Source organism: Mirounga leonina, unplaced genomic scaffold (genome assembly GCF_011800145.1).
Source record: "Mirounga leonina isolate KUSES-001 unplaced genomic scaffold, KU_Mleo_1.0 Mir_200, whole genome shotgun sequence".
In the NCBI taxonomy this organism is placed as follows: domain Eukaryota; kingdom Metazoa; phylum Chordata; class Mammalia; order Carnivora; family Phocidae; genus Mirounga; species Mirounga leonina.
In genome coordinates, this window is record NW_023270503.1 from 13,378,139 (window position 1) to 13,391,744 (window position 13,606).

At 36.7% G+C, this 13,606-nt stretch overlaps 1 protein-coding gene across 5 annotated transcripts in view; it reads right to left on the reverse strand.

The window, feature by feature from the left end:
• The window catches only part of RPS6KB1 (ribosomal protein S6 kinase B1), a 40,580-nt gene that overhangs the window by 25,141 nt on the left and 1,833 nt on the right, over window positions 1-13,606 (reverse strand). For all 5 annotated transcript variants that reach the window (XR_004683165.1, XM_035026691.1, XM_035026692.1 and 2 more), the window contains 3 exons: window positions 7,041-7,090; window positions 5,916-6,036; window positions 4,611-4,679 (listed from right to left, as the gene is read on the reverse strand). Coding sequence is in view for 4 of the 5 variants with exons in the window: in XM_035026691.1 (XP_034882582.1) it covers window positions 4,611-4,679; window positions 5,916-6,036; window positions 7,041-7,090 (240 nt within the window). In the remaining variant the exon portion in view is untranslated. The remainder of the gene's footprint in view (window positions 1-4,610; window positions 4,680-5,915; window positions 6,037-7,040; window positions 7,091-13,606) is intronic.

The window sequence follows — 13,606 nt, forward strand, 5'->3', positions numbered from 1 at the left end:
CTTTAGCCAAAGGGTCTAAAATTTACAGTGTGGGCTGAATTAACGCCATGGGCAATAGTACTTTGCTCTCAGGGTACATTTTTGTTGCAACTGGCAGGAAAGAGAAAGTCTTTTCCTCAACATTCCACCCTGAGAAAACACCCAAACAGTACCATTCCTGTAAAAAATCCCAGGAGAACTGATAAATTCAAAGACTGTCCAGATGCAAATACCTCATTTAAGATAAGGAGACACGTGGTTCTACTCTGATTTGATCCTCAAGGCTGGAAAGACATATGTTCTTACTGCATACAGAGTTCAGGAGGGTTAATAATAATAAAATCAGAATAAAGAAACTCAAAGGCAGCATACAGTCATCTTATCTAGTTAGGAATTAAAATTCTGGACTTAACTGTAGCAACCTCTTCACTTTCATTATTTACGCTGTGAGCTTGTTTTCAGGGACAGCAAGGAAAACATGAGACAGCATCTGACTCTCTAGCCAAGCTTAGGGAAAGAAAAACCCTGAGAGTGGGAGTGAATGGTAACTAAGCAAAAGGAGAGGTGAGCAAGTTAGGTCTTGGATGCCCGGGGCTAAAAACGAGGTCTGACATTTAGCAGTAATTAAGTCTATGGATTTCCCAATACACTGTGCCTATCCACCACCAGCGGAAAAACAACACCCTCTTCTTTTCATTAAAGATGTCCATGCCAGAAACATACTTCACTCAAGATAGAATTATGATTAATTATGGTCAGCCCTGATTATAAAATATATCAAAAGGAATAAATTAACCTAAGAATCTTGTCCAGTACTTCTTTCAACATTTCTAGGACAAGCATTATTATACTATCTCCAATTCTATACCTAACATGTTTTATAGATCAAAACATCATTAATCTCAAATGATTCCAATGGGAAAGCCAGACAGCAGATTAATACTGACTTATTGATACAGAAAGTGATGTTCAGAATATCTAAACTGCTTCTTTTAAGACAATCACCAGGGTGATTCCAGCTGGCTGTCAGAACAGCATCAGCATGTGACTCTTGATCTCGGGGTCATGAATTCGAGCCCCACACTGGGTGTAGAGATTACTTAAATAAATAAATAAATAAACAAACAAAAAGACAATCACCAATAAAGTTGTGGTCATATTTGTTCCTCAGCTTTTATACTAATAAGCCATGTATACTGCTTAAGTGAAAATCAGAAAGATAAAGAGCAAAGTATTACAAACCCTGTAATTTTTGTTAAAAGTTGTTTCGATTGTCTTTTAATATAGTTTTGTAGTAAGACTTGTTTTAAGACAGTGTGATCTTGGGGCGCCTGGGTGGCTCAGTTGGTTAAGCCACTGCCTTCAGCTCAGGTCATGATCCTGGAGTCCCGGGATCGAGTCCCGCATCGGGCTCCCTGCTCAGCGGGGAGCCTGCTTCCCCCTCTGACCCTCCCCCCTCTCATGCTCTATCTTATTCTCTCTCTCAAATAAATAAATAAAATCTTAAAAAAAAAAAAAAAAGACAGTGTGATCTTTTCAGAAATCAATCCCAAACAAAAAGAACAAGAAACCAAACACACATAACCCATTTTCAATAAAACTAGGAAATGCATCTCACTCCACACCTCAAAAGTGAAGAAAACAGAGTGGGATAAAGCAATGGTACACGACTCAGTGGAGTAGAATATGATCAAATCTAAATGCCTGCACAGAGAACTCAAAAGAAGCTGATTCCATAGAACCTTAGTAGGTTCAAAAACTGGAGACAAAAATAAAAAGCAAGAAAGGAAAAAAAAAAAGTCATTAGGGACTGCAGAAGGCGGAAGGTGGAGGACTAAAAACAGGTAGATTACTAGCACTTAGAAAGGTATACTCTCCAGAAAAAAAAAAAAAAAAAAAAAAAGAGTGAAGGATCAGATACAGAGTGAAGTGCTAAAGTAAAAACTTGACTTCAGTGAAGGTCTGCATGTTGAAAGGTTAAGATCTTCATCTCTTCTCTCCCATCCAGGTCCAGGATGCTTTTTCTAGGTAAAAGAATAGAGGATCTTTCTCAGCACCAACTGACTACAGACAATGATATTTGGAGGTTCTCAGTCAATTGCCAGCTAACCACATGACTGTCCTAAACAGATGGAACTTCTGATCAGCTTTTCAGAGTTCTACTCTTAAATATGAACAATCAGTGAAGGACACCAGGCATCTAAAGAAGGCCTTTCACATGGAAGAAAGAGACTAAATCAAACTCAAAGAAAATAGGAACTTAGAAAAGAGATACAATGCATAGAACAAAAAAATATTTCAAAGAATTATCATTAATATCCTCAGAGGAATAAGATAATGTACTCATAAAATAGGTTGCTATAAAAAGAAAAAATGAGGGGTGCCTGGGTGGCTCAGTTGGTTAAGCATCTGCCTTCGGCTCGGGTTATGATCTCAGGGTCCTGGGATTGAGCCCCACGTCAGGCTCCCTGCTCAGTGGGCAGTGTGCTTCTCCCTCTCCCTCTGATCCTCCTCCCCACTTGTGCTCTGTCTCAAATAAATAAAAAATCTTTTAAAAAAAATGAATAAATAAAAGAAAAAGAAAAAAATGACAAAGTTCTGGAGAAAGACAAATATGATAGCTTAAAAAAACAGTAAAAGGATTAGAAAATAAATTTCTAGAAAAATCTCAGAGAGTAAACAAAAAGACAAAGAAATGGACAAATGGAAAAGATAAGAAAAATAGATGATCAGTCCAGGAGGTCCAATATCCAACTAACTATAAATCCAAAAGAGAAAACTTCCCCCTCTCCAAGTAGAGGGGGAAATTATCAGAGACCATATAAGAAAACCTCCTAGAGCTGAAGGATTGGAACTTTTAAGATTGGAACTTTTAAGATTGAAAGAGTAAAAATAAAGAAAATAATAAGGATCAAAGCAAGATAAACACACCACTGTAAAAAATTTAGAATAACAGAAATCAAAAGAAAATTTTAGATATTTTTAAAGAAAAATAGATCTCTAGGGACGCCTGGGTGGCTCAGTCCGGTAAGTGTATGCCTTTGGCTCAGGTCATGATCCCGAGGTCCTGGGATCGAGTCCCACATCTGGCTCCTTGCTCAGCAAAGAGTCTGCTTCTTCCTCTGTCTGCTGCTCCCCATACTTGTGCTCTCTCTCTCTCCCTCTCTCTCTCCCTGACAAATAAAATCTTTTTTTTAAAAAAGTTAAAATAAATAAATAAGAAAGAAAGATCTCTAAAGAAAGGGGAATCAGGGGGCGCCTGGGTGGCTCAGTCAGTTAAGCATCTGCCTTTGGCTCAGGTCATGATCCCAGAATCCTGGGATCAAGCCCCACATCGGGCTCCCTGCTCAACAGGGAGTTGGCTTCTCCCTCTCCCTTTCCCTCTGCTGGGTCTCACTCACTCTCTCTCAAATGAGTAAGTTTTAAAAATCTTTAGGAAACAGGGGCGCCTGGGTGGCTCAGTCGTTAAGTGTCTGCCTTCAGCTCGGGTCATATTCTCAGGGTCCTGGGATCAAGCCCCACATCGGGATCCCTCTCCCACTCCCCCTGCTTGTGTTTCCCTCTCTCACTGTGTCTCTGTCAAATAAATAAATAAAATCTAAAAAAAAAAAAAAAAAAACTTTAGGAAAGAATAAAAAGAAATGGGAATCAGTATGGCAAGGGACTCCTTAATAGAAACACTTAAGGCTAAATGAAAATAAAGCAAAATCCTGGGTGAAAATGATTTTCAACTTCAAAACCACACTCAAACAATCAAACAAGCATAAGGGTCTAATAGGGAAATTTTCAAATATGCAATATTTCCCCAAAAATTTACCTTCATGTACCCTTTCTCAGGAAGCCACTGGTAGATGGTCACCAAAAAAGGGAACAAGGGCATAAACTAAGATAAAGGAATATATGGAATCCAGGAACAAAGAATCCAACACTGATGGAGCCAAGGGGATTCCAAGGACTGTGGTCAAAGTCCAGTAATGGCAGCTATGCCTCAAGAGCTACCAATACAGACAGGAATAGGAGGACAGAAGGTTCTGACGGGATTCCACAGGAAAATAAATGGAACTGATCGACTACCTAATAAGTGGGACCATAGAAAACTGGCCTGAACAGAGTTGTTGGAAGGTATGAGAAGACAATAGACTCAAAGAAAACAAAGCAAAATGAGAGGATGGGGAAAAGGGAGGAAGAAGTGAAAGAGAGTAGAGTGGAAGTCAATATATAATTCTAAAACTGCTATATTAAGTAACAGCAGAACATGCTTATTACTTAGAAATATGGAGACCAGAACAAAGAGCTAAAAGAGTTACTTCAGAGGAGAATTAAAAGAGCTCTCCTTTCCACATTCACCAAGCAGAAAACAGGAATACCAATAATGAAACATATCTCACATTCTAAGAGGACTTGTCATATTGTGTTAGAAATACATTTTCTTGACTGAGAATTTTAGGCCAAAATGTGGATTTTATAGCAATTAACAATAAAGTTGGGGAGGGGCGCTTTGCTGGCTCAGTCAGTAGAGCATGCAATTCTTGATCTCAGGGTCGTGGAGTTCACCCCCTATGTTGGGCGTGGAGCCTACTTAAAAAAAAAAAAAAAAAGGAAAAAGGAACAAAGAGGAGGGAAGGAATCACCTTTTTAAGCACCTTCATGGCAAATATTTTCCCAGTATTTGCTCCTGTTACTTTTCGTACTTGAAAAACCTGGATAAAAAATAAAAGTGTTTGTTATTAAAAGCTAAACTATGCTAGTCACACTCCCTTAATTCCTATTTATAGAAAACAGATGATACATAGTTTATATTCTTATAAAAACTAGTAACACAAAGACTGTGCAAAAATGATGACCTCAAAGAGCAGACTATATTAAAGATTTAGTAATAAAATCTGTTAAACATGGGACTGTCCTATTTGGTCTGCTGACATCTGGTGGCAAAGTTGGTCAGTGACCATTCAATAATGAGCACTCTATATAACTTCATACACAAAATCCAAGTTTTCTTGGAAAAAGCTATAATCAGGGTTTCCAGAAGCAGAATACCAAAAGTAAAAATTATAAAATATTTTTAAGTTTCTTCCAGGAATGCCACTGTTCTTGCTTCACATAAAACTTTAATAATAGTTGACAGGAATTACTGTTTACCTATTCCTTAAAAAGACTAACTATATAAAACATCATGCAATAGCTAAAATAATGTGAGACTCAAAGTAAATGTGTTCTACATTCGAGATGATTAGAATACATCAGAATGTGTCCTTAAGCCTGAGAAGAACCTACAAATGTCATGCTATGAAAAAATTAACACTACACAGTAGCATAAACAGTTCTTAAACTTAATCCTAACTACTAAAATGTTATCCAAATTCTATGTTTTGATAAAGAATAGCTAGGTATAAATTTTCTTGGGCAGAATACACAAAGGTAAGGTCACAAATTAGAAAGACTTGGGCAAAATATGAAGCTAAGAAGTTCTCTTCATTTTTCTTCTCCCTTCTTATATTTTTCAGCTTCCCTAACTCTAATGCTCCAAATACTACAAGTCAAAGAAAACCAATTCAGATTTAGATCTCAGTAATAGTAACAATTTAATGGCCATGCCTCCTAAAAGTAAGGAGTGGTTTGTTTTTTAAGAGGATACCTATAGAGGATTCCATTTAACTAAAAGAAGGAAGGATTCCTCTAATAATAGACTTTGCCTGGCACAGTTGCCTATTTATTTATTCAACAAATACTGACTGAGTGCCTATTATGGGTCAGTCTTTTATGTGTATGTTGGTAGGAAGAGAACTTCTGTACATCCCTCAAATAATACCAGGCTAAGTGATCATATCCCTTGCTGATAGCTAGTAAACAAAGATTGAAGAGGACTGCTAAACCAGGATCTAAATATTAACCTACCCAAGACAGACAACAGCTCTTATTTCAAAAATACTTCCTACCTTTCCATAGCCCCCTTTTCCAAGTACCCGAAGTAGCTCAAAACATTCTGGTCTGATTTTTTCTGGCCCTCTGTTCACACTAGTTTCCGAAATTTCAAATTTCTCACAATGTTCCATGCCACTGAGGAGAAAAGTAAAACCAAAAGTAAATTCTCAAAAAGTTAAATTATCTTCAGTTTACTATAATTGTAATCCAAATAAGTAAAAAGAAAAGATATATAACAACAAATTTACTATCTGTGCGCTCAGTAAACTAATGATTCAATGGCAAGGTAGGTCAAGATTAGGATGGCTTGATAATTGCTTATCTGCTTGTTTACAGAATATGCTATTTTTTTTTTAAACATCAAGCACCCCCAAACTAAGATAAATTAGAACAAGTTTATTAAGTTGACAAAGGCAAAAAAGTCTTCTAGCTATTCATATTTAGTTCATTCAAAATGTCTATGAGACTATGTATTATCCAACTTCATTTGGCAACTTCAGAAAATCTGGGAACTTTGTAGAAGTACCCAATTAGTTCAAGAATTTATGCTACAAAAATTCTTGCTAATAAAATGTATCCATGCACCTTTCCATATCTACTATTAGCTTGATTTAAAGACTCCAAAAGTGGCATTTAGTGGCAATTTGTCCCTTCAATGCTTTTTATATGAGTTATCTTGGTCTACCCCCAATCCATGGTTTTTACTTAAGGTTGGGGTACAGAGCAGATTAATCACCATTCTCATTTAATAGAGTTTGCCTAAAATGACTTGAATATCTGTATGAATGATGTGTTACAAGCAAAACAAAAAGCATTTGACTTTGGAATGCATTTCTAAAAATTTTATTTTTAAGTAAGAAAAGTTGACTCTCTATTAACCTAATGAAAATTCCTTACCCACTCAGACTCATATTCAGTATACTGTAAGTCAGAATGAACATCTTTCTCTCAAAATCTATATATGATCTCAAAACCCTGGATATATTACTATATGGTGCTAAACTCAATAAACTAAGTGTACATATATGACTAGATAATTAAGAACAGGTTATTGGAATCACATGATGGCTACAAACTGGAACTGATAAAACCTACTTGTAAGAAAGACAGCACAATGAAATCTTTTCATATACACTTACAGTTCATATGGTCCAACTCCCCCATGGTCCATGCTTTCATTTAACTGACCCTGAAAAATGTTAAAGTTTTAAAAATAAATAATCTCATAAACATAGAATCAAAATACTTAATGCTTCACCCTACTACTAAAGGAGAAATGAATGAAATAAACCAGCTTAAAAATTCTCCATACTTTAATAACCAGCAAATGTGGTGATGAACAAAATAAGGTACATGATACCACAGGGATTTCACTTTTAATTTTCTATGACAAGCTACAGATGCTACTGATCAATGATCTACAAACTAGGTGATAGCTCCTTTAAAAATTACATTTATTCAAAAGATGTATTTTGTGTATTATGAAACTAAAGGCACCAGATTCTAAGTATGAATTACTAAATCAAATGATTTACAAAAAGTGCTGTTCTGAATATGATTCTGATACACAAGACTAACATAACATCTAACTACAACCTAACTAAGCCTACAGTAACCACAACCAGTCCAAGATACTGTAGTGTATAATGTGGCTGATCAAAGCAAAATAATTAAGCAGCACCCTCAAATTGTCAAGAGTTACGTTGGCCAAACATTTTTATTCTGACCATAGTATAAATGGATGCAAAATTTAATTAACTTTCTGTACACTAACAATGAACAATTCAAAAATGAAATTAAAATAACTGTTTGCAATAGCATCAATAAAATAGCATCAATTAGAAAAAATTTAACACAAGTGTAAGACTTATACATTTGATAACTATAAAACATTGCTGAAAAAAATTAAAGATCTAAATAAATCAAAAGACATTCCACGTTCATGGATCTGACAACTTAATATTGTTTAAGATGGTTCTACTAACCAAACTGGTCTATAGATTCAACTCAATCCTATCAAAATCCCAGGTTCCTTTCTTACAGAAATTGACAAGCTGACCATAAAATTCATACAGAAATGCAAAGGACCCAAAATAGCTAGAACAATTTTTGAAAAAAGGAGAACAAAGTTGGAAAACTGACATTTCCTGATTTTAAAGTGTATTTACTACAAAGCAACAGCAACGAAGACAATGAGGTACTGGGATAAGGACAGACATATAGTTCAATGAAATAGAATTAAGAGTCCAGAAATAAACCCTTATATTTATGGTCAACTAATTTTTGACAAAGATGCCAAGAAAATTCAATGGGAAAGAGACAGTCTTTCAATAAATGGTGCTAGGACATTTGGATATCCACATGCAAAAAAATTACTTTGGTCCCCTACTTCACACCATATTCCACCACACTAAAAAATTAACTTAAAATTCATCACAGGCCTGGGGTGCCTGGCTAGCACAGTTGGTTGGACATCGAATTCTTGGTTTGGCTCTGGTAGTGATCTCAGGGTCATGGGATTGAGCCCTGCATCAGGCTCCATGCTTAGCACAGAGTCTGCTTGGGATTCTCTCTCCCTTTCCCTCTGCCCCTTCCCACGGCATGTACACATTCTCTTTCTCGCTGTCTCTCAAATAAATAAATAAATCTTGAAAAAAAACTGATCAGGGCCTAAATGTAAGAGTTAAAACTAGAAAACTCCTAAAAGAAACCTAGGATGGAGTAAATATTCATCTTGGGATAGGCAAAGATTTCTTAAGACACATCACCAACGGGCGCCTGAATGGTTCAGTCAGTGAAGTGTCTGCCATCAGCTCAGGTCATGATTCCAGGGTCCTGGGATCCAGCCCCATGTTGGGCTCCCTGCTCAGCAGGGAGTCTGCTTCTCCCTCTGTCCCTGCCCCCACTCGTGCACGCTCTCCCTCTCTCTCGATCACTCTCTCTCTCAAATAAAATCTTTGAAAAAGACACATCACCAAAAGAACAAATGATTCAAGGAAAAAAAAAAAACCAATAAACTGGACTTACTCAAATTTAAAACTTTTGCCCTTCAAAAGACATTATTAAGAAAGTGAAAAGAGGGCGCCTGGGTGGCTCAGTCGTTAAGCATCTGCCTTAGGCTCAGGTCATGATCCCAGGGTCCTGGGATAGAGCCCCACATCGGGCTCCCCGCTCAGCGGGAAGCCTGCTTCTCCCTCTCCCACTCCCCTGCTTGTGTTCCCTCTCTCGCTGTGTCTCTGTCAAATAAATAAATAAAATCTTTAAAAAAAAAAAAGAAGAAAGTGAAAAGAAACCCCACAGAAGAATTTATAAAGAACTTCTACAACTCAAAATTTTAAAATAACCCAATTTTTTAAAAAGTGTGTTAGAATCTGAATAGGTATTTCTCCAAACAAGATACACAAATGGTTAATAAGCACCTGAAAAGATGTTCAACATCATCAGCCATTACAGAAATGAAATGCAAATCAAAATCACACTGAGATATCCCTTCATATCCACTAGGGTGGCTATAATTAAAAAGAAAAGTAAGTTGGGCAAGAAGTAGAGAAATTAGGGGTGCCTGGGTGGCTCAGTCATTGGGTGTCTGCCTTCGGCTCAGGTCATGATCTCAGGGTCCTGAGATCGAGCCTGAGCCCCGCGTCCCGTGTCGGGCTCCCTGCTCAGCAGAAGCCTGCTTCTCCCTCTCCCACTCCCCCTGCTTGTGTTCCCTCTCTCGCTGTGTCTCTCTCTGTCAAATAAACAAATAAAATCTTTAAAAAAAAAATTAGAAGTAGAGAAAATTAGAACACTGGTACACTACTGTCAGGAATGTAAAATGGTGCAACCTCTTTAACAGTTTGGCAGTATCTTCAAAAATTAAACATAGACTTAACATATGACCCAGCAAATCTACTCCTAGGTATCTACCCAAGAAAAATAAAAATATATGTCCCATAAAGACTTGGGCACAAATGTTCTTAGCAGCATTATTCACAACAGTCAAAAAATGGGAACTCCAATGAACATCAACTGGTGAACTGATAAATTGTGGTTGATACATACAATGGAATACAATTTGGCTTTATGTACATACTATGACACAGATGATCTTTAAAAACGTCCTGTTAAGTGAAAGAAGCCAGACACAAAAGTCCACATACTGAATGATTTGGTTTATATGGAATGTCCAGAAAAGGCAAATTTATAGAGATGGAAAGTAGACCACTAGTTACCTATGGATTGAGGTGGCAATAAGGAGTGACTATAAATGGGCCCAGTTTCTTTTAAGGGTGACAGAAATGTTCTAAAACTAAATTGCAGTGATGGTTGTACAACTCTATAAAAATACTAAAAGTCACATAATTGTTAAAAAAAAAATAACTTGGCAGTAGAAATTCAGTTATTAATATTATAAAATATAGTTTTAAAATGAATATTCTTGAATATAGTCTGGTTATGAGTCTTTCAATTTATACAAAAGGATATCACTTAATTGGGCTTTCAAAAATAATTTTTTTTTAAGTGTTGAATCACTAAATTGTACACCTAAAACTAATATTACACTGTAGGTTGACTAGCTGGAATTTAAATACTTTTTAAAAATGCTAAGTTTTTATTGAACATTTTAGAATAATTAAAAAAATATTTAGGTGAACACATCTTCCTTCAAAGGTACCACTGCACATTCAAGCTACACAAAGAAAACTGACAGTATTTTTTATTTTAAGATTTTATTTATTTATTTGACAGTGAGAGAGAGAGCACAAGCAGGGGGAGCAGCAGGGAGAGGGAGAGGGAGAAGCGGGCTCCCTACGTGGGGCTCAATCCCAGGACTCCGGGATCATGACCTGAGCCGAAGGCAGAAGCTTAACCAACAGAGCCACTAGGCACCCAGAAAACTGATAGTATTCTTAAACAAGGAACACTTAAATGCCCCCCAAACTACAAATTTTCAGCCAAAATTTGCTCATGGTGTGAACAAGTCAGGATGAAGTCTAATACTAGGGATGTATGTTTCAATGTTAGACTGAGCCAAATGGATGAAGCAGTATCAAGGGGAAAAAAATTCTTGCAGTTTCAACTTGATACAGTTTCTTTTGGGGGGTAGGGGTAGTTATGGTTAACGGTTTTTTGGTCTCTGGTGCTTCACATAACCACCTATGATGGCTTCACTTTAAAGACAAAAGACTAACTTCTCTCAAATGTGATAAAACTGGAAATATATAATTGTTTTTACTTTGATGTTAGTTTTACTTAATTTTAAATTAAAGACCACAGGGTAGTTAACACTAAACCATGACTCTGAAGCCACCTAGAAAGATATGCCCTGTGGCTATGTTTCATTTCCGGAGCCAGCCAGGCCTGTATTACCACCTGCATCTGTGTTCGTAACTTCCTACCGTTACCTTCTGGAGCAGAAGTATTTGAGGCACAATGCTTTTCTGCTACCCCATGTTACCTTTAGAAAAGTCTCACACCAGAAGCATCAGGCTAACATTATATAATACATAGACAACTCTCTTTCAGAGGAAACTTTTTAGATTTTTTTTCTTCTGCTTTAAGCTTTATGACCCATCCAATACTCTTTTTCACGTGCTACTATGATTGACAAAGTGAATCCTGCTCATCTAAGGTACTATTCAAGATATGTTTCAAACCAGCCCACCAAACTATTTCCAAAGTTTTAAATTAAAATTGTATATAAGTTCAAGTTAATATGCCTAAAATCCCCATCAAAGAGGGAACATTTCATAAACATGTAAATAAATTGTTACAGAACGGGTGAAATATCCTTAATCCAGATATTCATTATACTGTTTATCCACTTGCCTGGCTGTTTGCTCACAGACATTTCCTTATAAAATAAGATTCAGTAATTCAATGAATTGGGAGAAAAGGAGTAAACCTTGTTCAAAATCTTGAGCTATTTAAAAGTGCTTTATAGTGCCTATTATAATGCAGGATAAGCATTGATGTTTTTCTATAATTTTCATAACAGTGAACATTATTAGCTATATAGCACTTCGTTTTTCAAAGCACTAAAAAATTTTAAACTTTTTGCTCAATAAAAATCTGATATCCCAATCTGAAACTCATGCAGTAAGCTTCTGTGACTACTTCAAATTTTGAATTAGTAAAGTAAAAATGAAGGATTAGACTTTTCTATTACTCTTTTAACTTTGTGTCTCCACAGAAAACAGAGGTTTCCAACATCTTCATAATCTAGTGAAAACTCTAGAGGAAAACGTTCCCTTAGTTTCAACTCACTCTCCCCAAATTATACCATCACCAATGAAAAACGAACAAAAAAGACCCAAACCTAACCATCCAGCCCCCTCCCAAAAAATGCTCTTACCCGCTGCTTTTTAATATAGTCCTTTGAGGTATTCAATCAGGGTCTTTTCTTAGGTAACATTCAGCTTTATCCATAAATGCATTCATTTACTGTCCTCATCCTTTACTCACTGAAGAATTAATTATGATGTATAAATACATATATTTCCTAATATAAGTTTAGTCAGTGTAACATATCTAAAAAGGCATGTATCTCTGAATAGGACCAATAATTTTAAAAATCCTACAGTTTCAAATATGCAGCACCTCTGGTATAACTGCATTTATTAAGTCTCTAGGCATAGATGAGGGTAAACTTGAATCTTTGGTTCCTTGGCAATGAGTAACACTGACAAGTTGTATTTCCATGAACTAGCTAACTGCTTAATATGCAAGAATATCTTAAGTATTTTATAAACTTTATCTCACATAATCCTCATTTGACAGAGAAGAAAAAAGTGTCAGAATAAGCAATTTATTCTAAATCACACAGTCAGTGACAATGCCTGGAGGGATCTGAATTAACTTCTGACCCACCACAGAGGTACAGTATGAACAAGACTAGTAAATGCAATGAAGAAGCTATGCAATGAAGCCTGCAGGCTGGAGTCAGAAGACACTACTAGTTAACTAGTTATCTATGTGGTCTTGGGCAATCACCTCTCTGGTTTATGCCTCCGTTTCCTTACTAAACGATGAAGAAGTGGGGCTACTCAGATATGCACCAATTTTTTTTTTTTAAAGATTTTATTTTATTTATTTGACAGAGAGAGAGATAGCGAGAGCAGGAACACAAGCAGGGGGGAGTGAGAGAGGGAGAAGCAGGCTTCCCGCTGAGCAGGGAGCCCGATGTGGGGCTCGATCCCAGGACCCCGGGATCATGACCTAAGCCGAAGGCAGACGCCCAACAACTGAGCCACCCAGGCGCCCTGCACCAATGTTTTTAAAGGTTTGTGTACTAAATGTTGCATATTCACAAATAGCCAGATTTTCAAGAATCTAAACTTCCTTTGTTTTTCAAAATTTTTAAATTTTGTTTTAGAGAAACCTGGGTGTCACTGAATTTCCTCAGGTGGCCAACCCAATCCCATCCTCAACTCTTTTCGCTTGTCCACCTTGAGGAACCTCTTAGAATAACACACTCAAAAGAAATACTTTCAACTCCAAAAGAATTGCTAAGTAAGATAAATTTTGCTGAAGGCTCTTCCTCAAAATCCTCTTTCCCTCTGCTTTTTCTCCAAAGTTCCCCTCCCCAGGATAGTGGTCATATTTCTTTCTCTTTCATATTTCTACCAATTTCTCTGGCCTCCTCTTCCACACTCTCTCAAAAACCTGTTTGCTTGTACCCAGCAAAATGAACATACAGGAGTAGGCCAAAATACATCTCAAG